This window comes from Lynx rufus, unplaced genomic scaffold, assembly GCF_022079265.1.
Source record: "Lynx rufus isolate CCGP_SWC_20201006 ecotype Redwood Valley unplaced genomic scaffold, mLynRuf1.p SCAF_18, whole genome shotgun sequence".
Classification (NCBI taxonomy): domain Eukaryota; kingdom Metazoa; phylum Chordata; class Mammalia; order Carnivora; family Felidae; genus Lynx; species Lynx rufus.
Window position 1 is genome coordinate 29,222,294 of NW_025814832.1, and position 23,669 is coordinate 29,245,962.

The 23,669-nt window shown below is 59.8% G+C and overlaps 2 protein-coding genes across 5 annotated transcripts; both read left to right on the forward strand.

Annotated features, from left to right (window-relative positions):
- Positions 1 to 470: 470 nt before the first annotated feature.
- Positions 471 to 7,978, forward strand: WBP2 (WW domain binding protein 2). Of its 3 annotated transcripts, none has more exons than XM_047081378.1 (8): positions 471 to 577; positions 2,670 to 2,778; positions 3,911 to 4,046; positions 4,917 to 5,009; positions 5,659 to 5,793; positions 5,989 to 6,111; positions 6,588 to 6,664; positions 6,771 to 7,978. In XM_047081378.1, the coding sequence occupies exons 1-8, from the start codon at positions 519 to 521 to the stop codon at positions 6,822 to 6,824; spliced, it is 786 nt and encodes a 261-aa protein (XP_046937334.1). In that variant the 5' UTR covers positions 471 to 518; the 3' UTR covers positions 6,825 to 7,978. The 3 variants fall into 3 exon arrangements, with proteins under 3 accessions (XP_046937334.1, XP_046937335.1, XP_046937336.1); XM_047081379.1 differs by lacking the exon at positions 471 to 577 and adding an exon at positions 833 to 964; XM_047081380.1 differs by lacking the exon at positions 471 to 577 and adding an exon at positions 990 to 2,385.
- Positions 7,979 to 8,614: 636 nt separating this feature from the next.
- On the forward strand, positions 8,615 to 23,039 carry UNC13D (unc-13 homolog D). 2 transcript variants are annotated; one of them, XM_047081371.1, is made up of 33 exons: positions 8,615 to 8,753; positions 9,078 to 9,289; positions 10,001 to 10,036; positions 10,313 to 10,420; positions 10,537 to 10,596; positions 10,688 to 10,754; positions 11,000 to 11,180; positions 11,555 to 11,599; positions 11,716 to 11,784; positions 11,960 to 12,029; positions 12,220 to 12,324; positions 12,435 to 12,527; positions 12,602 to 12,705; positions 14,303 to 14,420; positions 14,525 to 14,649; positions 14,788 to 14,878; positions 14,961 to 15,017; positions 15,097 to 15,194; positions 15,300 to 15,351; positions 15,430 to 15,563; positions 15,642 to 15,762; positions 16,110 to 16,253; positions 16,453 to 16,551; positions 16,655 to 16,861; positions 17,023 to 17,091; positions 17,964 to 18,043; positions 19,615 to 19,720; positions 19,795 to 19,866; positions 20,271 to 20,354; positions 20,434 to 20,554; positions 20,781 to 20,904; positions 21,341 to 21,537; positions 22,302 to 23,039. In XM_047081371.1, exons 2-33 carry the CDS (start codon positions 9,173 to 9,175, stop codon positions 22,421 to 22,423), a joined length of 3,276 nt encoding a protein of 1,091 aa, XP_046937327.1. In that variant the 5' UTR covers positions 8,615 to 8,753; positions 9,078 to 9,172; the 3' UTR covers positions 22,424 to 23,039. The 2 variants fall into 2 exon arrangements, with proteins under 2 accessions (XP_046937327.1, XP_046937329.1); XM_047081373.1 differs by lacking the exons at positions 8,615 to 8,753; positions 9,078 to 9,289; positions 10,001 to 10,036; ... (1 more) ...; positions 10,537 to 10,596; positions 10,688 to 10,754 and having other exon boundaries at positions 11,087 to 11,133.
- The last annotated feature ends 630 nt before the right edge of the window (positions 23,040 to 23,669 follow it).

Here is a 23,669-nt window from a genome sequence, read left to right on the forward strand (position 1 = left end):
TGCGCCAGCAAGTGGCTGTTCAGCATTCCCCACACCAGGTTTAGATTCCTATACCCCTATTAGGTGAGTATGCACTTTTGAGCTCAGGGCCTTTATGATAAATTCCCCTGTGACGTGTTCAGCTGTTCATTCTGGGTCTCTTTGAAGACGGGATGGGGAGTGGGGAACGCGCAGGCCGCTGAGTCAAGCAATAAAAGGAGTCAACCCAGGCCTACGTTTTGGGAGACTACAAACTCCAGAATACATCCTTCCACTAGTGTAGAGAAAGGCCGATTGAAGGAGCATTGCCTTCTGGGAACTGTAGTCTTCAGCTTGTTTGTGATGCAGGCGCAGCTCGGAGGGGTGGGGGAGTGTGAGTAAACTATGACCACGTGACGCTCGAGATCAGGTGGTGGGGACAGCCTCCGCGCAAGAGCTGTGATTGGCTGACTCTAATACGAACGACGCCACTAGGGGCGGGCGCTAGGGAGGCGCAAGCGCACTGCGTTGGGAGTCTCGGGACCCTTCTCCGAGAGACTATGGCGCTCAACAAGAATCACTCGGAGGGCGGCGGAGTGATCGTCAACAACACAGAGAGGTGACAACATTGCGGAAGGATCCTAGAGGAACGAAGCGGAGCAGTGGGCGGAGTGGGCAGCGTGGGCGGGGGGCGGTGGGGGATAAGCCCCTGAAGAGGGGAAACTGATGGGGTGCGGTGGTGGGGGGGGTAACGGCTGGAGGCGGGGCCGGCGGGAGGAGGGCCGGTCGAGGAGGAGGTTGCGATTAGCCGTCGGGTGGGGGTGGGGCTGCTGGACGGGGACAGGGCTTGGGGAGATAGGGCCCCGGGGTCGTTCTTGAGCCCCCTTCCCAGAGTCGATGACTTCAAGAGATGGGAACAGCCTTAGACAAAAATAATTGCCGTTTCTTGGGCGTTTACTACATTAGTACGTGTCAGGCCCTGCTTCTCTCCTATCTTATTTAATACGTAAGTACTGCGCGGCAGAGCATACTGTTATACACGTTTTACACGTAGGGAAAGTGAGGCACGGGGAAGTTGAGTAACTTGCCTGAGATCACAGAGCTGTAAATAACCAAGATGAGATTCCAGGAAAGGTGTCTTTACTCTGAAGTCAATAGGTTTAACTATCAGTATGTAGCCTTTTAGTATATTCCAGAACTGCTGAGTTTCCAGATGAGAAACTGAGACCCAGAGGTGCCGTTAAATAGGTAGCGCTTGTCAAATGTCTAACACAATTCCCGGCACGGTGTCCGTCCTTGTCTGTTTCTTTCCAATGCATGTTGACTTGGTTTACTCCCAGAACCGAGGTCTCCCAACTTAAGAGTTCTTTCTTCCCACCCCTCCCATCAGTTCTGTCTCTCTCCCCATCTCTGGACCTCTCAGTGGCTTCTCTCTGGCTCCTTGGGCACTGAGAATTGGATCATCCAGCTTTGGTTGAGCTATGCTGACTCTGAAATGCTTCTTGAAGGCAGAAGGCGTTTAGGAGGAGTCTGAGTCACCAGAAGAGACTTGGTGCGATCAGAGCTTTGTAGCCTGTTAAGGCCAGCACCCAGAAATGTTTGATGAGTCAGGAGAAAGCCTGGGGTGCTCCCAGCCTCAGAATACTGACTTCCCCTCTATCTTACGTGCTCAGGTCTGCTGGACCAGCCTGTTCTAGTAATGACCTCTTTTCTCTGAGTTGTCCTTCTCTTTTCTGGTACTAGTCCTCTCTCCCACTTAGCCCTCCCCAGTGAAGAAAGTTGTGGTATTTGGGAGGAAGGGGAAGACAAATGGAACCATGTGAACTTGGATCTTGTTATCTTATAATCAGAGAAATCTCACATTGTTCCCAGTTTTGTAAGCTGTCTGTGTGAGAGCCAGTCTCCGGCCTGGAAAAACACTTTTGATGCCATTTGGTAACATCTCCTGGGACTATTTTTCTTTCTTTCTCAGTGGGACTTTGTGGGACGAGAATGTATCTATCCTGCTTGGGCCTCCTACCTGGCTTAGGGCTCCATTCTGCTAAATAATAGTGTGCCTTGTTTGAGAAAATGCTTTGGCCTCGTTTCCCCCAAAATTGCGTATACAGTAATTGAAGTTTAGTGTTTAAAATTTCATGTGTAAAATAGCCTTGCTCTTTTAAGTCATGAATCCCTTTGAGAGTGATCAAAGCCACGGATTCTCCGAGAAAAATGCATGTGCACCATCATCTCAAGGGCTTCGTGGCCTAAAACCCCAGCCAACCCAGGTCTGGAAACCCAGCTTTAAAGGAACCCTGAAGTAAGCCCTTTGGGGATGCATAGAGCCACGTCTTAAAGGGTTTGTGTATTAGGACTCAAAAACAAACCAGCCGAAAACAGAAAACACCTATAATAAGGACTCAGAAGAAAATGGGAGAGTTAACCCAGGTAATCTAACCTGATTTGAGGGATTACAGGGTTAAGGCTTTAAAGCCCTCAGCTCCTCTGGTGTGGTCACCTGGGGGTGGCGGGTGTGCACGGCTTGGGGAAATTCTGCAGACCTCTGCCTTGCTCCTCCCTTCCAGGGCTATATTAATGGTTTCCTTGCAGCAATGTCAAAACAGAGATGCGACATGCTGGACACCTGCCTACCAGGGGGGTGCAGTCCCTGGGGAAAACAGATCATGGCTCCAGACTGGCTCATCAGGGCTTTTCCTCCTTTCTTATCACAGCATCCTGATGTCTTATGACCATGTGGAACTTACATTCAATGATATGAAGAACGTGCCCGAGGCCTTCAAAGGGACCAAGAAAGGCACCGTCTACCTTACCCCTTACCGGGTGAGTTGCACAGTGTGATGGTTGGTTTGAAAGCTTGTGTTTCCTGGACGCCGATGGGGGTTTTAGGTCAGCGTCATGAGTCCAGTGGCCTCTGAACCTGGTGAATGTTCGTTCCTCACTCCACGTGTTTCTGTCACATGCTCTTGGGTGCTAGAACCATCAGACTGCTTGTGCAGCTTGAACTGACCCCTGGGTGTTGACTCCATGCAAATTCCAGATCTTTTGCTGTAAAATCTGTGTGTTGTTGGGTCAGTCCCCGCTGCTGGGATGACTGCAGCCTGGAGTAGAGGCTGTTGTTACTTTGGTTTCCGTCAGAGTAGCCCACGAGGCCTTTGTGTACATCCAGAGTGACAAACGTGGTAAACAGGATACAGTAGCAGGGCCACAGCCTCCAGCTGGGCAGAAAGCCCGGCAAAACCCTGCAGAGCGAGAAGTGCCAGACTGCAGAATGGGCCTTGGCCTGAGAATTACCCAGGCCGGCTCTGAGAGCCTTCCAGAGGAAGACAAGTGGCCATTCTTGAAAAAGGTTCGCTGCCTGTAGCTACCAAGAGTTAGATTTAAAGACGGTTGGAAGTGGGGCGTAGCTTCAAGTTTTTATCAACGGGCCTTGGCAGAGAGACAAAGGAGCCTCAAAACCCCTTTTCTGTCATCTCCAGCCACAGATGGAAGTCACGGGTTTAAAACAGAGGGTTGTCCCAAGTGCGGGACCGGAAGCTCTTGTTGCTCTTTGGGCAGCCCCCTTCTCCCAGGATCTCACCCCGTCGGGCTGCACCTCCCCGCTCTGGAAGGCAGCGCTGCCTACCCCTGCCTCTCTGCCCCAGCGCTCTGCGCTTTTGTGCCACATCCGCCACCCCCTCACCGCCACTCAAACGGCAGAGCGGTCTGTTCCTCTCACACACGCTGTGAACGGCGTCTTTTTTTCTCACAAACACCCACGTTCGGCCTCCAGCCAGGCTGCACGTGGGACCTTTCACTTTCAGAGCGCTCTCCAGAAGCTTCCTCGGTGCAGAGCGCCCTGGGGCTGCTGGGCCCTGGCCGGGGGAGCAGACCCCTCACGCACGGGAGGTGCTAGCTAAGGGGGGCTTCGGGCCGTGGGGTGGGCGCTGATGGCTCCCGTCCTCTCTGCCTGCAGGTTGTCTTTCTGTCCAAAGGAAAGGATGCCATGCAGTCCTTCATGATGCCCTTTTATCTGATGAAGGACTGTGAGATCAAGCAACCTGTGTTTGGTGCGAACTACATCAAGGGAACAGTGAAGGCTGAAGCAGGAGGTGGGTGATGAAGGCTCCGGGCCACGGATGGGGCTTCCAGAGAGGTGCTCTGCCGCGCCTCTGCTAGACGTCCCCTTCGGACCCTTATCACCCCCTGGCCTTGTCCTCTTCCTGGCTCTGGATTAGCTTCCAAGCCCAACACCCAGGCTGCCAGTTGTTCAGCAGAGGTGGGTTTTGGCCAAGGGCTAGGAGATGCTGGCGTTAAAGGTAGCAACTCAGATCACATTCTCAGAGCAAAATCAGCTATGTCACTGAAAACTAAGAAAAAAAATGCTTATCGTGACCTGGGGAATGTGTGCAAAGTTTAGCTGTCAGGTTCTCGGGAGGGGCCTTTTCCCTAGAGCCAGGAAGAGCCAGCTGTCTCTCTGCCACCAGAGACGCCCTGTTTGGTGGCCGGCTTTGGTGCAGATACCAGAGACTTCTTTGTCGAACTTGGCCTTCCCCTCACACCCAGCCAAGTGGAAGCTTGGTCTCTAGGCGCTCACAGTTCCCCTCTGGCAGAAGCCAGGTTCGAGGGGCCAGGGGTCCATCCTTAGGCCCCTTAGGAGGGGAGATCTGCTCTGAACTTGAATGTCACTTGTTGCTGAGTGAACCTGCCCTAGGGAGGCTGCTTCGTGGGGGTGGGAGGCTCTAGGGCTGATGGACTTCCACGGCTGGGGGTGGGGTAACAGGCTTGTTCCAAGAAAGAAGAGCCGCCTCTTCCAAAGAGCGAAGCAGGCACGGGCAGGAGGCGGGCACTGCAGAGCCAACCCTTGCCCCGCAGGCCGCCAGGTCACTGGCCAGAGACCCCAAGAGAACAGAGAGCCGTCTCTTGAGGCTCTTGAGGCTGTGTTCTTTTCCTGAGCTGTTGACGCAATGTTCCCCTCCCAGGTGGCTGGGAAGGCTCTGCGCCATACAAGTTGACCTTTACGGCAGGGGGAGCCATCGAGTTTGGACAACGGATGCTACAGGTGGCATCTCAAGGTATCAAGGCTCTGAAAGCCCCCGGGGCGAAGGACACACTGACACGCATGGGTTTAGTTTGTGCATTTGACTTGGTTTACTTTTTATTCTGATTTTTTAAGCACTAGAGAGAGAAAGTCTCTGGGCCCCGGGCCCGCCGGGGCTGGGAATTGAGAAGAAAGCTTGTAATTAGCATCACTCCGGCCTGTACCTCGAAGGCTGGGTTTGCCCTGTCTGGAGCAGGTATAGGACATCTTGACAAAGCTCTTTGGACCCAAGGACATTTTACTGTGGCCTCATAAAAACAAACATGAAACCCAACCTTTAAGCTACCGTTAACACTTGAAATCCCCAAGGGTTGTGCTCAGCAGACATCCTCCCGTCGCCCCCAGCCTCACCCCGGCTCCGGCTGGTACCCCATCCCCGAACCTCCCTCTTTCTGTCCATCTGTCCTCTGCCCACCCCTCCCCGCTGCCCTTGACCTCCCCTGCCTTGGCTCTGACCTGCCTCCCCATCCAGACTCCTCACTTCTTCCCTGACCAAGGCTGGCTCCAGCGTGGATGGGGAGTGGAATGGGGCGGGGTAAGGCATGTCTGCTGTGCACATTCCAGGGACCCTGCAGCTCCCCTCGGTAGGCGACACTCATTTCTCTCTCCCCTTGTACTTATAGCCTCCCGAGGTGAAGCCCCCAATGGAGCCTATGGGTATTCTTACATGCCCAGCGGGGCCTATGTCTTTCCCCCGCCAGTCGCCAATGGAATGTACCCCTGCCCTCCTGGCTACCCCTATCCACCGCCCCCACCTGGTGAGTGTGTCCTTTGCTGCCCACCCCTCACCCCACCCACCCACTAACCACCCCACCCAGGCCAGGGGGTTGTAGAGGGGAGACTTGTTCTTCAAGCTGCTTCAGGACTAATTGAGAAGGTGGAGAGGCCCGGGAGCTGCCAGCTGAGGAGGGGCTAGGCTGCTCACTGGCCCCTGTTCCTCTCTTGCCGAGCAGAGTTCTATCCAGGACCCCCCATGATGGACGGGGCCATGGGATATGTGCAGCCCCCACCGCCGCCCTATCCTGGGCCCATGGAACCTCCTGTCAGCGGCCCTGATGTCCCCTCTACTCCTGCAGGTGAGGCCCTGGGCTGCTAGCAGTCCTGGGGGGCCAGCCCTCCCCTCTCCGTGGCTGTGTGGAGAGCCTCAGAGAACAGTTAGAGGTCGGCCGGGAGCCCCACATGGTGAATGACCCCGAGCCTTGGACTAGTCCCGGGGACTAGCAGTGTGGTTGCTCCTGGGGAGGGTCTAGATTCCACCCTCACCTCCAGCCTCTTCCCCGACTAGCCTTGTGCCCCGGGGCTGGGAAGGTCTCCCTGTATCGTCTTGTCTTGTCTTGTCTTGTCTGTAACAGCATGGTGGCAGTACCACCTGGCGGGATCATGGGGAGAGAGGGGTAAAGGAGCTGGAAAGAACCAAACTGGACCAGGCAGCACTAGCTGCTGGGGGGGTGATGCCTGGCGGGGGGCATCTATCTCGGTACAGCTCCAGGGGCAGCTGGAAGAGGGGAGGGCTTGTCGCTGGGACTTAGCCCAGGCGTGTTTGTTCTCGCAGCTGAAGCCAAGGCAGCAGAAGCGGCTGCCAGCGCCTATTACAACCCGGGCAACCCACACAACGTCTACATGCCCACGGTGAGCAGGGCCCATGCGCGGGCGGCCAGATGCAGGGGTTTAGGGGTGGGAAGATCTGGTCTCGTTGTGAACCTTCTAATGCGATCTTTCTTCCTTCCTTCCTCAGACCCAGCCTCCGCCACCTCCCTACTACCCCCCGGAAGATAAGAAGACCCAGTAGACCCCTCCCACCCCTGCTTCCCACCCCTCGTCACTCTTCCCTTCCCTTCCTCTTGGGGCTGAGACTGGGGTTCGGGGGGTGATGGAAGGGCCTTGTTCTTCCTCCAGGTGTGATTATAAAACACTTCCCAAGGACTGGTGTTGAGGGAAGGGGGGGCCCCCCTGACTCGGGAGCCGTGCCTCCCAGCTTCTCAAGCTATAGCTCAGAGCCCGCTCAGTCGGCGCCGCTCGGTCGTGCTTCCCTCTCGCCATGCCTGGGGCTCTGTTCAGGAGCGTGAGCGTCCACCTCGTTCCCGTCTTGCTCTAGTAGTTTCTCCCCACGGAGACTCTCTGGCCACCTCCTGTACCGCAGTCCAGCTCCCTCGTTTTGGAATCCACTTTATACTCGGCCTCGTGAACTCCCTCAGACCAGCCTCGCGTCTTCCTGAGGGCCCCTGCCAGGCCCCCCTCACATTCCCTCCACTCTGGTCTGTGCCTAACCATGGAAACCGGACTGTCAGCCCACATTCCAATCCCAGCCAGCCTCCAGCCCCGGTCACACTCTTCTTCCCCTCCCTGTCCTGTCCTGGTCGTCTGTCGTCTGTCGCCACCGCTTTGTGACTTTTTGGAGCTTTAATGTGAGCTTCCAGGGGGTGGGCCGCCTCAGGACCAGGCCGCTGCGATGGGGAGGGAGCCCACTGCTTCCCTCCGAGTGTTTCTGGCATTTGTTTCCCTTTGCCTTCTCTCTTTTCTCTCTAGAAGGGGCTTCTCAGACTGGATGCGTGTTCATCCATCCCATCATGCCATTTGGGGGCTGCTGGGTGGGCTGGAACAAAGGCCCTGACCCCTGGGGCCTGGCCTGAACCTGTGTGCTGACCGTGACCTTTCACCAGCCCCTCACCCTGCCCTCTTCCCTTTAAGCTTCATGCCTAATTGGTGATATGCCCCCTGGATGCACTAAAATTTGCTCTCATTTGCTTCTGGACTGGCCGTGAAGTGAGGAGATGGTTATTTAAAGAGAATTCCCTATTTATTTGACAAAAAAAAAAAAAAAAAAAAAAAAAAGAAAGGAAAGAGAAAGACAACAACCAGTTAATATATTAACGTGAAATAAACCCTGTTTGCACCTTGATTTGTTTGCTGAAAATGTGAAGTAGTAAAAATGAAGTGACTGGACCTGTCTGGCTCTGTGTGTGGTGACCAGCGTGATCTCTTGGGAAAAGAGAACTGGCTGCTAAGGGCCCTGGGGAGACTGTTCCCGCCCCGTGTGAGAGCCCCTCGTTCCCACAGCGCATGGGGGCCCAGGACCACTCCGGCCTCCCACGTCTCCGTTCCACGGTGGTTACTCGGCAACTTCGCCCACCCGTGGGGTCCCCTGGGGCCTGGGGCAGCCCAGCAGCTGTCCTGGGCTGGGAGCTTTAGAACCAGGGGCCGGGCTGCTGTGCTCGCCACCTCGTGGAAGGGTGCCTGTGGGAGGGACACGTCAGGTGGCCCCTCCTGCGGGTGCCTTCTCCTTGTGAAGCTCCGTGCCTGGGAGCAGGGAAGAGCCAACCTCCGTGCCCAGCCCTGCACCCCCCTGTGCCCTGGCCTGGAGGAAGGCCGTGGGTGTGGCATCCGTGCCTCTGGGAGCTCAGAAAGCCCAGCACTGAAGTGTCCTATTTTCCTGTCCCTTCTTGCTGGGCTGCGCCGGCTCTCCAGCCTCGTCCTCTGGCCAGCCCCGCCCAGACGTCCCTGGGGTTGGCTAACCCCCTACAAGGGCATGTGAAGGGAGCACCCTCTTGATGTCCTTGTGGGGGCAGGGGCCCCGGGGCCGGCTCCGCCCAGCACGGCTTGGCCCAGTCACCTTGGTGGAATGTCACCTGTGGAGTGGAGCAGGCTGAGCAGTTGGCTGCCCGCTGGGGAGATGCCTCTCTGGAGCCCCCACCCTGTGCCCTGCCCAGCTCCGCCCTAGGTCTGTGGGTGAGAACCCCACCGACGCGGGGCAGCTCCCCTCGGCCCCTGGCCCAGCCGGGTGCACAGCTGGGAGGGGGCAGGGTGGCGCTGACGCCCCTGCTGGGGAACGCTGGACGCCCCCCGCCCCCACCCCCGTCTCCCGGCCTCTGTGGGAGGGTGGGGTGGAGCCGGACCCGCCCACCGGGTCCACCTGCCTCCCGTTCGGGAGAGTTCCTCCCAGGACCCCAGCAGGCCGGAGGGAGGAAGGTACAGGCCTCAGAGGTGGTGAAACCCTGACCGGAACCTCCCCCGGCCCGCCGGCCCCCACCCCTCCCTCGCGCAGGGTGGCACCCGGTGCTCTTTGCATAATCCTGTGGCTTCGCGATCTTCACCCTGCGGGCGGCGGCTAGGCAGAGGGGAAGGGCAGAACGGGCCACCATGGCGACACACCTCTCCCAGTCCCAGCGGCGCCCTCCCCTCTTACGCCAGGCCATCAAGATAAGGCGCCGCAGGGTCAGAGATCTGCAGGATCCCCTGCCCCGAACGGCTCAGGAGGTAGGAGTGACCTCAGTGAGGAGAGTGGCCAGGGTGCGGGGCTCCACCTCTCACGGGCTGGGGCTAAGGGTGTGGTCCCTTCCCTGCCTTTCACGGCACCTGGGCAGGACCTTCTGGGTTGGCAGACCGGGGGCTGCCGCGTGTTCTCTGGGCCATCCTGGGCCTCAGGTCTTGGGGTCTGAGGCCCTCTGAGCCTGTGCCTTTGGTGGGGCCACCCACCCCATCCCCTGCTCCTCCAGCTCCAAAGTCACCAGCTGTTAGGGAGCGGCCCTGCCGTGGGCTGGGGTGCTGGGGGTGGGGGTGGGGACCAGCTGAGCGGCCCCCAGGCCTGCTTGGCATGTCCCCCAGTCTCCCACCTCCACTGCTGGGCCTCACTTCCGCCGCTGGGGTGTGAGCGTGGCCGACCCGATAAGCGGTGCTGCTTCCTCTGGGGAAGGAAGGGAGGTTGGGGCCACGGGTGCCGCGAGCTCACCCTGCTGGGGCAGCCAAGCGCCAATGGACTTCAGCCGCGGCCGGCCAGGGGACGAGGAAGGCGGTCCGGGGCCTGGACTCCCGGGAGGCCTGCTGTGGGAACAGGTGTGCGGCCCTGGTGGGTTGGAGGCCGGGGACCCCGCAGCCCTAGGCCTGGGCCTGCTCGGTGAGGAGCCGTTCCTGCTGTCTGAGCCCTGGTCCAGGCCTTGGGGACATCTGTCTTTTCACCTTGCTCCCCAGATCGAGCCTCCATCCCACCACTTCTCCCCTGAAGAGGTAAGAATCAGAGTATTGGGGAGGCAGTGAGGTGGTGGGAGGCAGCCCCACATTCTTCAGAACACTCTCCTTGGCCACTGGCCAAGGCTGATGGCAACAGCAGGGGAGGGAGACTTCTGGGTCTTAACCCCTCCCATCCCCCACACGTTGGGGGTGCCTCGTCCCAGCTTTGGGAGTGCAGTGCTGGTGCCAGGGGTAGATGGCGGGGGGCGGGTGGGGGGGCTCGCCTTGCAGTGGGCTGACAGGGGTCCCTGAGGTGACTGTGCTGTGCCTCAGCGGGCCCTACTCTACGAGGAAGCTCTCTACACCATCCTGCACCGCCTGGGTCAGCCCGAGCCCAACCATGTGAAGGAGGCCTCAGAGCTGCTTCGATACCTGCAGGAGGTGAGCCCAGCCCCCACTCCGCCCGCCATCCTGCAGCCTGGACTCAGGCAGGAGTCCTCTTCCCCGCCGGCCGTCCCGCCCTGTGCCCTAAGTCTCTTACGCTCCCATCCCACCAGGCCTTCCACATGGGGCCCGAGGAACACCAGCAGCTGCTGCAGAAGGTCCAGAAGCTTGAGGTAACCCTGGTCCAGGACCGCCCTAGGCTAGGACAGGGGCCGGGAAGCCCAGCTCCCTCCAGGAGTCAGGCTCACCCTCCCGTCCTTCCAGAAGCCAATATTTTGTCTGAAGGCAACGGTGAAACAAGCCAAGGGCATTCTGGGCAAAGACGTCAGTGGTGAGTAGAGGGTGAGGGTCCCTGAGGGCCTTCTTGCCAACATCTCCTTCTCCCCATCAGGCTGTCCCAGAACTGGGAGGGAGCTCCCATCTCCCAGACGTCCCCCGGGGCTCACCTGGGTGCTGCTGACCCCGGGCCCTCCGAGTCTGTGGGTGGGCCGGGGCTCTGCCCCTGGGGTGATGAGGGAGTCTCCCAGGGAGCCTGGCCAACACCCTGGTGGCCTCGTCCTTCCCCCCCTTCCCCAGGATTCAGTGACCCCTACTGCCTGCTGGGCATTGAGCAGGGGGTAGGCGCGCCGGGAGGCAGCCCTGGGTCCCGGCATCGGCAGAAGGCTGTGGTGAGGCACACCATCCCGGAGGAGCAGACCCACCGCACCCAGGTCATCACCCAGACCCTCAACCCTGTCTGGGAGGAGACCTTCATCCTGTACGTGGGTCAGCCCGAGCCCAACCATGTGAAGGATAGGCCCCAGCCCCTATCCCCTCAGTGAGATCAGCGGGACTTCCTGACTCAGGGGAGGTGACTTGGCCTGACCGGAGGAGGAGCCTGCTCCCTGGGCCAGAGATAGACAGGAGGCCAGACAGGACAGAGCAGTGGCCCACGTGTGCAGGCGGGGTGTGGAGGGTTGGACTGGGCTCGTCCGGGGGGTAGGCCGAAGCCTTGCTTTAGAGGACGGAGGAGCAGTTTGCTAGGAGGGGTCGGACTGGACAGTGGTGGAGTGGGGGAGGGAGCTCCCAGGGACAGGCTCTGGTTGGCTCCGGCCCTCCAAGGCCCTCAGCCGTGCCCTTTCCTCCCTGTAGGGAGTTTGAGGACATAAGCAACTCAAGCTTCCATCTGGACATGTGGTGAGGGGCGTCCCCTGCCTGGCGGGGTCAGGGAGAGAAAGGGGGCGAGTGGGGGCGGGGTAGACCCTCCTCCCGAAGGGGTCCCTGCCTCCTGCTCAGACCTTTGCCCCCCTCAGGGACCTGGATACCGTGGAGTCTGTCAGACAGAAGCTCGGGGAACTCACCGATCTGCATGGGCTGCGGAGGTGACTGCCGTGGGGAGCAGGTTCCTGGGGAGGGCGTGTGGGCCCCTCTGCCCTCCCCGTGCATGCGGGTTGTCTGCTGGGCTGCAGGCTGTGTCTGGGCCCAGGATGGGGACGGATCCCAGCCTGACCCCTCAGTGTCTTGGCCCATCCCCCTCATGGACCCTGCCTGGAACAGGATCTTTAAGGAGGCCCGGAAGGACAAAGGCCAGGATGATTTTCTGGGGAACGTGGTTCTGAGGCTACAGGTGAGTGGGGTCAGGAAAGAGGCTCAGGAGAGAGACCGAACGGGGGTTCACGAGGAGTTCAGGGGAGCGGTACTGGGTCCACACCAAGCAGGGCCTGGGGTCTCCCTCCTCTTGCCTCCTCTGCCCCCAACTGTGTGAGATTCATGCCACCCGTGGGCACGGGCACCCCCCTGCCCGCCCTTCCCGCCAGGACCTACGCTGCCAAGAGGATCAGTGGTACCCTCTGGAGCCCTGCACCGAGACCTACCCCGACCGCGGTCAGTGCCACCTCCAATTCCAGCTCATTCACAAGCGGGTAGGTTGGGGGCCGGGTGCAGGGACCGTCCAGGGGCCTGCCTGGGGTGGCTGGACGGGCCGCACCGGCCGCGGGGCCCTCCACTCGCCGCCGTGCTGGCCCCGTTGCAGAGAGCCACCGCGGCCAGCCGCTCCCAGCCCAGCTACACGGTGCACCTCCACCTGCTGCAGCAGCTCGTGTCCCACGAGGTCACCCAGCACCAGGTACTGCCCTCCCAGCGCCGGGTGGTACGGGGCTCGCCTGCTGGGTCCTGACACCCCTCCACCTGTCCCCGCAGGCGGGCAGTACCTCCTGGGACGGGTCGCTGAGTCCCCAGGCTGCTACCATCCTCTTTCTCCATGCCACGCAGAAGGACCTGTCCGACTTCCACCAGTCCATGGCGTGAGTGCACGGCCCAGCCGGAGCACCCGGGAGGGTCACCTGTCCTCCTACAGCCTGGCAGCTCAAAGTCGAACCCTCGGGAGATTTCTGTTTGGCCCCAACTGTGTGTTCTAAGTTGTTTTTGTTTTAAGTTTATTTACGCAGTTTCATTTACGCGGGTTGGGCGTACAGAGAGAGAGAGAGAGAGAGAGAGAGAGAAGCCCGGGCAAGCTCCTTGCCGTCGGCGTAGAGCCTGATGCGGGGCTTGAACTCAGATCACGACCTGAGCCGAAAGCAGGAGTTGGACGCTTCTCCGGCTGAGCCGCCCAGGCGGTCTCCCTGTGTTTTCAGTTTTGAGTCAGTTGCCCACTTTTACAAATCTGGAGGTTTTCCACATGGAGTCACGTGTCCAGCATCCCACGGACCCTAAGTGCGGTCGTTCTGCTGGGCTGTAGCTGGCCACAACGGAGCGCACGGCCTCCCCGGCCCCTCACGGCTGCCATCGGCCCATGTCACTCCCTGGCATTTGAATTCGCCACCCCTGCCCCAGATCGGCAGCCCCGTCTTCCAGCACCACCACCCTTGAGTCAACAGACTTGCGCGCCGGCATTACCAGATCTGTGTTGAGGGCCTGTCCCATCCCCTGTGCCCCAAGAGGTTGTGGGAACGAGGGGAGGGGCACGCGCGAGTCCTCAGATGTTCCTGTGCGGGTGAGGAGTACAGAACTGGGGGCACCTCGGGCGCTGGCCAGGCCAGGAGGAATGACGGTGCCCGCTGCCCCGGGGCCACGGCTGACACTTGGCACTTGAGTAGGGGCTGGAAGGGGGCTGGGGGAGAAGGGCAGCTTGTAGGACCCTGGGCAGGTGGGTATTCCCAGATAAGTGGGCAGGGGATGTGGGTGAGGCTGGGCCCGGGAGCGGGCACCCACAGCGAGGGCCCAGGGTCCTGCGGGGCCCGAGCATGCAGTGCGGTGTCCCGGTCAGGACGAGGCCTGTCCCTGGGCTGCTCTTCTCTTCCGTCCTCCTTCACAGTGCCGCTTGGGCCACATTTCAGCTTGGTCATCACCTCTGTGCAGTGTCCCCTAAACTGTCTATGGGGCAGTCCCAGCTGATGTTTGGCACGCGCGCATGAAGGCTCAAGTCTCCAAATCTTTTTTTTCGAAAGAAGCAAGAAATCCTGAATTCTTATTATTTTTTTATATTAAATAATTTTTTTAACGTTTATTTATTTTTGAGAAAGAGAGAGCACGCGTGAGCAGGGGGAGGGGCAGAGAGAGAGACAGAGAATCTAAAGCCGGCTCCGCGCTGTGAGCGCAGAGCCCGACGCGGGGCTCAAACTCACAACCGTGAGATCATGACCTGAGCTGAAATCAAGAGTCTGCCCCTTGACCGACTGAGCCAGCCAGGCGCCCCGAGATCCTGAATCTTTAAGTCACAGATATCCCAATTTGAGGAACAGATGATTCATTTACGCGTTTGAAAAACAACTTGATGAGGTTGATGGGGGTCCATAGGAGGTCTCGGGGGCAGGGCACCTCGCTGTCCCTCCCCAGGGCCGGCGAGCAGCGGGAAGGACGCTGCCCCGCCTGGCGGGGCTGAGGGCTTCCTGTCCGCTGCAGGCAGTGGCTGGCCTATAGTCGGCTCTACCAGAGCCTGGAGTTCCCGAGCAGCTGCCTTCTGCACCCCATCACCAGCATCGAGTACCAGTGGATCCAGGGCCGGCTCAAGGCAGAGCAGGTGGGCTGGGGTGGAATGAGGGGTGTTGGGCAGGCGGAGCTCAGGGTGCGGGAATGGCGGTCCGGGCCCCGTAAAGCAGCTCCCGACTCGGCCCGGCCCTGCAGCAAGAAGAGCTGGCTGCCTCGTTCCGCAACCTGCTGGCCTACGGCCTCTCCCTCATCAGGAGGTTCCGGTCTGTTTTCCCCCTCTCTGTCCCCGACTCCCCAGCCCGGCTGCAATCTCTTCTCAGGTCAGCGGCTACCCCTTCCCCTTCTTCCGTGAGGCCAGGAACGAGGGTGCCTGCAGGGATGCGGCAGCCTGCTGGAGATGGGAGGGGGGGGGGTACAGGGGCAGCGGGCATCCTGGACCCAGCTGTCTGTCCCCACAGGGTCCTGGTACAGATGTGCAAGATGAAGGCCTTTAGGGAGCTGTGCCCCGACAGCGCCCCCCTGCCCCGCCTGGTGACCGAGGCGCTGCGGGTATGGGTACTCACCCTGGGGACGAGGAGGGCACGTGCCTGAGCCTAGTGACCCTCCCTGCTCACCGCCTCTTTGCCCGCAGACCGGCACCGTCGAATGGTTCCACCTGAAGCAGCAGCACCATCAGCCCATGGTGCAGGTGAGGGGGCTCGGGCAGGGCGGCGGGGTGGGGTGCTCGCCCCTTGCAGCCCTGCTCAGCACACCTCCGTCCCTGCCAGGGCATGCTGCAGGCGGGCAAGGCCTTGCTGAGCCTGGTGCAGGACATCATTGGCGACCTACACCAGTGCCAGCGCACGTGGAACAAGATCTTCCAGAAGTGAGCAGGTGGCTGGGTTGGGAGGTAGTGCGGCGGGGGCTCAGAAGAGGGACCAGAAGGACCCCTGTGTGTGCCACCAGGTCACACCTGTCGCCTTCCTTCCAGTGCCCTCAAGGTCAACCTCTTCTCCATGGCTTTCCTGGAGCTTCAGTGGCTGGTGAGTCTCGCCCCGCGTCTCCGGGCCGTGCCCTCTACCCTGGCTCTGGAGCCCTGTCCCCACGCCTTCCCTTCGCAGGTGGCCAAGCGGGTACAGGACCACACGGCGGCGGTGGCGGGCAGCCCCGTGTCCCCGGAGGTGGGCGAGAGTCTATTCCAGCTCTATGTCAGCCTCAAGGAGCTCTGCCAGCTGGGCCCAGTCCCCGCAGAGAGGTGGGCAGTGGCGGGTCAGCACAAAAGAGAGAGGAGGGCGGAGGAGAGTCTCCCAGGCTGAGCCCCGGCCCTCCCCAGGGATGGCGTCCTGGCCCTGGATGGCTTTCACCGCTGGTTCCAGCCCGCCGTCCCCTCCTGGCTGCAGAAGACGTACAGTGTGGCCCTGGCGCGGGTGCAGCGCGCTGTGCAGATGGATGAGGTGGGGGCGGGGCCCGAGATCAGGGATGGGGTCCCAGCTTTGGGGGTGGGGCTCGGGGCTCTGCTTGTACCTCCAGGATGTGCAGAAGCTGGTAACCGGCTCTTGAAGCCAGTTGTGCAAAACGCCGCCTCCTGATATCCTTGGTGTAAAGCGTGGCTTTCCTTCACAGACTGATCTGTGCAGCCGGGGGGGGGGTCCCTGGGTGGGGAGCCTCGCTCGCACCCCTGGTAGTCCGCCCCCCCCCCGCCCCGCCCCGTCCTGCATGCTTGCGGAAGGAAGGAGGGAGGGAGGAGCAGGAATCTGGCAAGGCCTGAGCCCTCCTTTCTGCACCCTCTCCCATCCCCCAGTTGGTGCCCCTGGGTGAACTGACCAAGCACAGCACGTCAGCCGTGGATCTGTCCACCTGTTTCGCCCAGATCAGCCATACTGCCCGGCAGCTGGACTGGCCCGACCCAGAGGAGGCCTTCATGATCACCGTCAAGTTTGTGGAGGTGCGGCGTCTTCGTGGGTCCTTCCCCTCCTTTCTAGGACAGCCCCATTTCACTCACCCTCTCTCTCCCCAGCTCCTCCTGCCCCAGCAGCCTCCAAAGGCCTGTGTCTTAAGTCCCCAAGTCACCGAGATTTCCGTGCCTCTCCACATTGACCCCCTCGTGGGCTCCCCCCGCGTTGATCCTCCTCTCCCCACCCCAGGATACCTGTCGGCTGGCCCTGGTGTACTGCAGCCTCATAAAGGCCCGGGCCCGGGAGCTCTCCGCAGGCCAGAAGGACCAGGGCCAGGCGGCCAACATGGTAAGGGCCGGACCTGGGTGTCGGGGACCGGGGTCGGGGTAGGGGCTGCCAGTCCCGGCACAACTCCGGAAGCTCTGCCTCCTGCGCCCGTGCCTGCCCTCAGCTATGCGTGGTGGTGAACGACATGGAGCAGCTGCGGCTGGTGATCGGCAAGCTGCCCACCCAGCTGGCATGGGAGGCGCTGGAACAGCGGGTAGGGGCTGTGCTGGAGCAGGGGCAGCTGCAGAACACGCTGTATGCCCAGCTGCAGGGCGCGCTGGCCGGGCTGGGCCACGAGATCCGCACTGGCGTCCGCACCCTGGCCGAGCAGGTACCTTGTCTGATCCGCAGGGCCCCCCCGCCCGCCCCCCACCGGACTTGGGCTGACGTCCGGCCCCTACCCCTTCCCGAACCTAAACCCAGGCTCCAAGTGGCCTCACCCCGTCCTCCCCGCACTCACGGCCTGGTCTCCCTCCTGCTTTGTGTCCCCAGCTGGAGGTGGGCATTGCCAAGCACATCCAGAAGCTCGTGAGTGTCAAGGAGTCTGTCCTGCCTGAGGATGTGAGTGGCCCTCCCTGCTCAGCTTTGCCAAAGGGGCTTAGGGTGGCAGGGAGCTGAAGTCGGTGGGATGTCAGCGATGAGTCCCCCAGACTTGGGCCAGAAATGTTCCCTCCTGGACCTCGGTTTCCTCCTTGGATGCTAAGGGGGCAGGGTTGGGTCATTCCACAGACTCTCCCAGCATCAGTGTGGGGACTGCAGTCGGGGAGAGCTTGGACTTTGCAGCCAGACAGATCTGGGCGTGCATCCTTCTCAGCTCCTGTTTGCACAAGCCAGCTGATTCGAGCATCCTCACCTGTCAGGGGGCACAGTGATGCGTACCTTTGGTTGTTTGGGAGATGCTGACTCATTAAGTCATCAGCTATTGAAGCACTCACTCTGTCCCAGGCACTGATTTAGGCACTGGGATATATATCAACGAACAAAAATTACGAAAAGTCCGCCCTTCCTAGAGCTTACATTCTGGTAGGGGAGGTGAAAGAGCCAAGTACATGTATGGTAACTAAAACTACACGTACGTGTGTGTGTGCGTGCACACACATGGCATGTTAGATAATAAGTGCTAGAGAAAATGGAGGTATTTTTAGACAGTGGCTGGAGAAAGCCTTCCTCAAGGGTGACAGCTGAGCCCAGACCTAAAGGAAGCCAGAGAAGGAGCCATGAGGATTTCCAGGGGAGGGAACGGCAAAGGCCAGGGCCCCGAGCCAGGACCGTGCGTACAGGAGGCCAGTGTGGCTGGAGCCGGCTGTGGGCAGGGGTCAGCTCCTGCAGGTGTCCCAAAGCAACTGCACAAAAGCTCCCGGTCCTGTTTGCCCTTCCGAGTCAGGGCATGGGAATGGGCCAGAACCAGACGTGCTGCCCACCCCTCTCCCCAGGCCATTCTGCCCCTGATGAAGTTTCTGGAAGTGAAGCTCTGCTACATGAACACCAACTTGGTGCAGGAGAACTTCAACAGGTCTGCGGCAGCCTCCCACCCTGCGGCGCCCCGCCGCCTCCCACCAGCCCCTCTTTCCCGGCCTCAGCATCCATTCTCAGGGGAGGATGCAACCAGCCTCTGCTTCAAGGCTCACCTCCAGGGACAGGGGGCTCACTTCCTCACACACTTGCCCATTTCCCTTTAGGCTGAGCAGAAAGCTGCCTTCTCCTTTAGCCGTGGGCTATCTGTGGGCCTTGCTGGCTCATCTCCCCTCCTAACGTTACAGGCAATGGGTATTCTCCCATGATTCAGGGGAACTTCTAGTTAGGGTGCCTTTAAAAAAATTTTTTTTAATGTTTATTTATTTTTGAGAGAGGGAGAGAGAGAGAGAGAGAGAGAGAGAGACAGACAGACAGAGTGTGAGCAGGGGAGGGGCCGAGTGGGAGGGAGACAGTATCCAAAGCAGGCTCCAGGCTCTCCACACAGACCCTGATGTGGGGCTTGAACCCACGAATGGTGAGATCAGATCATGACCTAAGCCAAAATTGGGCACTTAACCGACTGAGCCTCCCAGGTGCCCCTAGTTAGGGTCTCTCTTCGAGCAGGGGCCTGGGCAGCATGGCTAGAAGTCAAGGGTGTGGGCCCCAGCCCACCTGAATTCAGACTCTAGCTTTGCTGTTGCTCGGTGGGCGGAGTGCACAGATTACTCAAGTTTTCCGTGCAGATGATCATAGTTCTGGCCTTTAATGAGGACCAAGTGAGTCACGTGGGGTGTCGAATGTAGCGCCTGTGCAAAGGAAGTGGTTGGCGCGCTGCAGACCGATGGCCGTGGGTCCTCCCCGTGGGATCCGGGCTCTGAGGCTGCTGCCCGTGCTCCCCACGTACCACTCCTGGTGCAGCAGCCCCCGGGAAGCCCGCCTTCTTCGTTTCTCAGGCCACAACATGCCATTTGTTCAGCTGAAACAGAGTTAAATCCCCACTCCAGGGATTTCGCTCACTGCTGTCTCAACAGCCATTAGAACATTGTCTGGGGGCATAATAAGCACCCAAATATGTTGACTACATTAGCTACCTTTAATTAGTATGACCTTCCCCGTTCTTAATTACACAACCCAATTTTTTTTTTTTTTGTACTTAACTGCCTGAATCTACTTTGGCGTGTCAAAATTCAGTTCTTTCAGGTGGTTAGTAGGACTGTGGCTTGGTTGCTATTTTTTTCTCCCGACAGTGTATCCATCCTTATCCATGCTGGAATCTTCTTCATTCTGGCCACTCCTCTACTGAATCCTGATTCTGTCACTGGGGGACCAGCCTCCCCTCCCCACCTTGTTTGTTGGGGTTTGATAATCCTACTGAGCAGGCTTCTCTGCTAGGTTATGAGACACATTGGTTGGGACTGGCCCCGCCCACCTGCCCCCACCCCCACCCCTTGTCCTCCCTGCCCCACTCCTGCCTGTGGCTCCAGCCCTACCTGAGAAGAGGGTAGAAGTGGAGGGTGGGGGTGGGGAGGAGCTGGGGGTGGGTCTGGGTCCCTTTCTCAAGAGTGTCTCTGCTTCCTCCCCTTCCACCCTCCTATCCTGTGACTGATGTCCCTCTGCACCTCACCCCAGCCTTCTGACCCTGCTCTGGACCCACACGCTCATCGTCCTGGTGGAAGTGGCCGCCTCCCAGCGGAGCTGCCCCCTGGCCTCTAGCAGGCTGAAGATTGCACTTCAGGTAATAATAGCAGTGACCACAAATAATCCTGGTGGGAGGCTGCCTGGGGTCACCTCTGATGTCTCACCCCCTAGAATCTGGAGATCTGCTTCTACGCAGAGGGCTGTGGCCTGCCACCTGAGGCCCTGCACACAGCCACCTTCCAGGTAGGGGTCTCTTGGTGAGCTGGTTGGATGGGGGGGACACCTGCCTTTCTGTGCTCACCTGTGTCGTCACGGATGGGGCCCAGCACGAAAAGAAAATGTGAGCCCCCTTTTCAGAAATTATTGAAAACTTGAAGGCAGCCACAGCAGAGCTTTGGTGTTTTAAACCAAGCATCAGGTTTTTTAAGCATGGTGAGGGGGTGGCTGTGCCACTGCAGGGGGAGCACGCCTGTGAAGCCCACCCTGTCTGTCCTGAGGGTGCGTTCTGCGGTCGGAGGTTCTGGAACGCCCAGTGCTTTCCATATCAAACTGGCATCCCCTCTTGGCGGCAAGTTCCCCAAGGGCAGCCCTGGGCTGCGGTTGAGTGTGACAGTTCAGGTGACCTCTCGGCTGTGCCCCGTTCCCAGGCTCTGCAGAAAGACCTGGAGCTGCAGGCCGCTTCTAGCAGGGAGCTCATCCAGAAGTACTTCTGCAGCCGGATCCAGCAGCAGGTGAGGCTCCTTTCCTCCCTTGCGCTCCCTGTGTCCCTGGAGCCCCGCCTCCACTGCCCATGCGCCCCGCCCTTATTAGGCAGCAGCGGCTTCTGAGGAGCTAGGGGCGGTCACAGTCAAAGTCTCCTACCGCGCCTCTGAGCAGAAGCTGCGTGTGGAACTGCTCAGCGCCTCCAGCCTGCTGCCCCTGGACTCCAATGGTGAGTGCAGGCTGTCCAGTGGCCGCTCCCGAGTCTTTGCTCAGGCCCCCCTCCCCCGCGTCTCTGGCAGTTCTCTCCCGAGCGGGAGCACTGCGTGCAGTTTCTGCAGATCGCCAGGAGGGGGCAATGCTGCCGAACAGGGCACGGCTGCAGGGGCCTGGACGAGGCGGGGAGCTGGGGTATCCTTGGCAACGTGGCCTCCCCAGGTGACCTCCTCACTTGTCAGGCTCCAGCGACCCCTTTGTCCAACTGACCTTGGAGCCCAGGCACGAGTTCCCTGAGCTGGCCCCCCGGGAGACCCAAAAGCACAAGAAGGACCTTCACCCCCTGTTTGATGAGACCTTTGAATTGTGAGTGGGTCCCTGTACCTGCCACCCTTCCCCAGCCCCGGACCTCCCTCGGGCCTGCTCCTCCCACCTGAGGCCGATGGGCTCCCCTGAGAGGACCGCATTTGGGTCCCAGGGAGGGGCACCTGGCACAGGGGTTTGCTGGGACCCCGGGAGGAGGAGCTGGACTGGAGGGGAAGACCCCCACCTGTTGGGCTGAGAGGCTTTTGCTTCCAGGGAAGGTCTGGGGACAGAGGCCCTTGCTTTGAAGTATCAGCCCACAGAGGAGGAGTTAGGACATACTAGGCTGAGAACTGGCTTTGCGATCCTAACTCCCACCTGTCTGCCCTCAGCCCTGTCCTGTCCTCAAGATCCAGGGGCGAACTGTGTGTGCGGGTGGGTGCCAGTGACCGTGGGGTGGGGGAGCAGGCAGCTGAGCCCCACTCTGTCCCCCACTCAGCCTGGTGCCTGCTGAGCCGTGCCGGAAGGACGGAGCTTGCCTCCTGCTCACGGTGCTGGACCATGACACGCTGGGGGCTGATGACTTGGAAGGGGAGGCCTTTCTGCCACTACGCTCAGTGCCGGGCCTGACTGGGACGGAGGAGCCTGGCGAGGTGCCTCAGACCCGTCTGCCCCTCACCTACCCTGCGCTCAACGGTAGGCCTGAGCCCCAGGGCAGAGGCTGTGAGGCTTCGGGTGCAGGGCCAGGCCCAGCACTGGGGGTGCAGGGGAAGGGCAGCCTGTAAAACCTCAGGCAGTGGCCCCCAGGGAAGCACATGAAGTCGGGGTCAGAGGAATCCCTCCTTGGATGTGGAAGCCAGTGGAGTCTGCGTGGTGGCTCGTGCTGAGTAGATAGCTCAGTCTAATCAAGAGACCAGGGAAATTTGTTAGCCCAAGTGTGGTGGGACCCTCTAGTGGAGGAAGGTCACTAACAGGCTTACTTGGGGAGAGTGCCTGAGTGTCTCTGACCAGGGGGCACAGCCCAAGCATCCTCCAGGCTGGATAGTAAGAATAGGTCACATGTCCAAGCACTTATGAGCCACTTTTAAGCACCTGACGCATATTAACTCTCAATCCTACAACCACCCAGTGTGGCAGGTGGTATTGCTGTTTTACAGATAAGTAAACTGAGGCACAAAGAGGCGGACTCCCTAGCCTAAGGTTCTCATGCAAAAAGGCAAGAGTTGCAGCCTGAAACGCACCTCAGCCTCTTCCAATGCAGTTGGGTGCGTGTCTGTGCCAGCGCGGTTGTGCTAGGGGATAACCTCAGGCTGTCTTGTGAGCTTGGCTGGTGTGTGTCCATCACTAGTTTTCAGGATGGCTGGGGAACGGGTCCGTGCTGTGACCCCCACCACTAGCCAGGCACTGCTTACCCCCACCCCCGGCGCCGCAGGCTGACCCCCAAACGCCTCTCTTCGCAGGGGATCCTATCCTGCAGCTGCTGGAGAGCCGGAAGGGTGATCGGGAGGCCCAGGTGTTTGTGAGGCTGCGGAGGCAGCGAGCCAAGCAGGCCTCCCAGCATGCCCCAAAGCCAGGGCGGTAGCAGTGGAGGTTGGGGAGGGGGCTGGGTGCCTGCGAGATCTGGGTTCTCCCCACCAGCCTGGCCTAACAGTCCGCAAGGGCCCTGCAAGTCTGGGGAACCCCGGTGTGCGGAAGGCCCAGAGTGTGGATCCTCTCTGGTCCTCCCACCAGAGGGGCCCGGGGTGCTGGGGCCGGGGCCCCTGTGGTATTTATACTCCCTCCCCCCGCCTCCAGCCCTGGCCTCAGCATTCTCTACCAAATTTCAGCACCAGGGGGAGGGGGCCCTGCTCTGGCAGAGCTGTCTCCCTGCGTTTCTGGCCTGCCTATTCCAGTCACTGAGGTGGGGGCTAGGCTCCCTGGGGCCTGCTCTTTAGCTCTCCTTCCCTGGTTCACTGGGGCTGGGGCTACCGCTGCCCTGAGAGGGAGGGTGGCAGCTATAATGAAGGGAGCTTGGCTCCTCTCCTGAGGCGGCTACTGGGAACCTTCTGGCTCTGAAGAGGTGAGAACTGGCAGGCAGTGGGGCTGGCATAGAGGAGCAGGAAGGACAGCTTGGCCAACTGTGTCTACTGTGGACCCCTCCCTGGGACAGTACCTGCCACTCAGAAACTTTCTTAGCAAAAATAAAAAACCAAAAACAATTCATTGTCCTCTAAGGAACTATGCTGTTGCCCTGCATCGGGGTCCAGGAAATTACAGTCAGGCCCTGCAATCCCCCTCCTCAGCCTTCAGGAGACCTTGAGCTGTCCCCCCACCTGTGGCCCACTCGGCCCCTCACTTCACGTTATAGAGCAGGGAGATGTGGGAGTAACTGATGTTCCAACAAAACACTACCAGGCATATCCGTGTGTGCGGTTGCTGCCTAGCACAAGGGCCTGATGCTCCCAAGGGGAGCACCATAAGTGGGGGTCTCCCAGGAGTTCAGTTGTGTGTCTATTCAAGGGCTGAGAGGAATGGAGTTGCAGCCTGGCCTGGGGGGGACGTGGCCCCTATGCTGAGAGAGCCCAAGGCCGGGTTGGCCTATCTAGCTGTGTGACCCTCTGAGCCCACACGAGTATGATGGGGGAGGGTGGTGAAGGGGGTCAGTCGAGATCATCCAAGGCTCCTTTCAGCTCTGAACCTGAGATCCATACAGAGAGCCCATTAGCTGTGTTTCTTCACAGCTACCTACTAGGCCAGCTAAGAGCAGGGGGAGGAAAGAGGTGGCTCAAAGGCTGGGACCCTCAACCTTCCTTTTAGTGCTTTTGAGAGAAGACAGTTCTCCTCCTCTG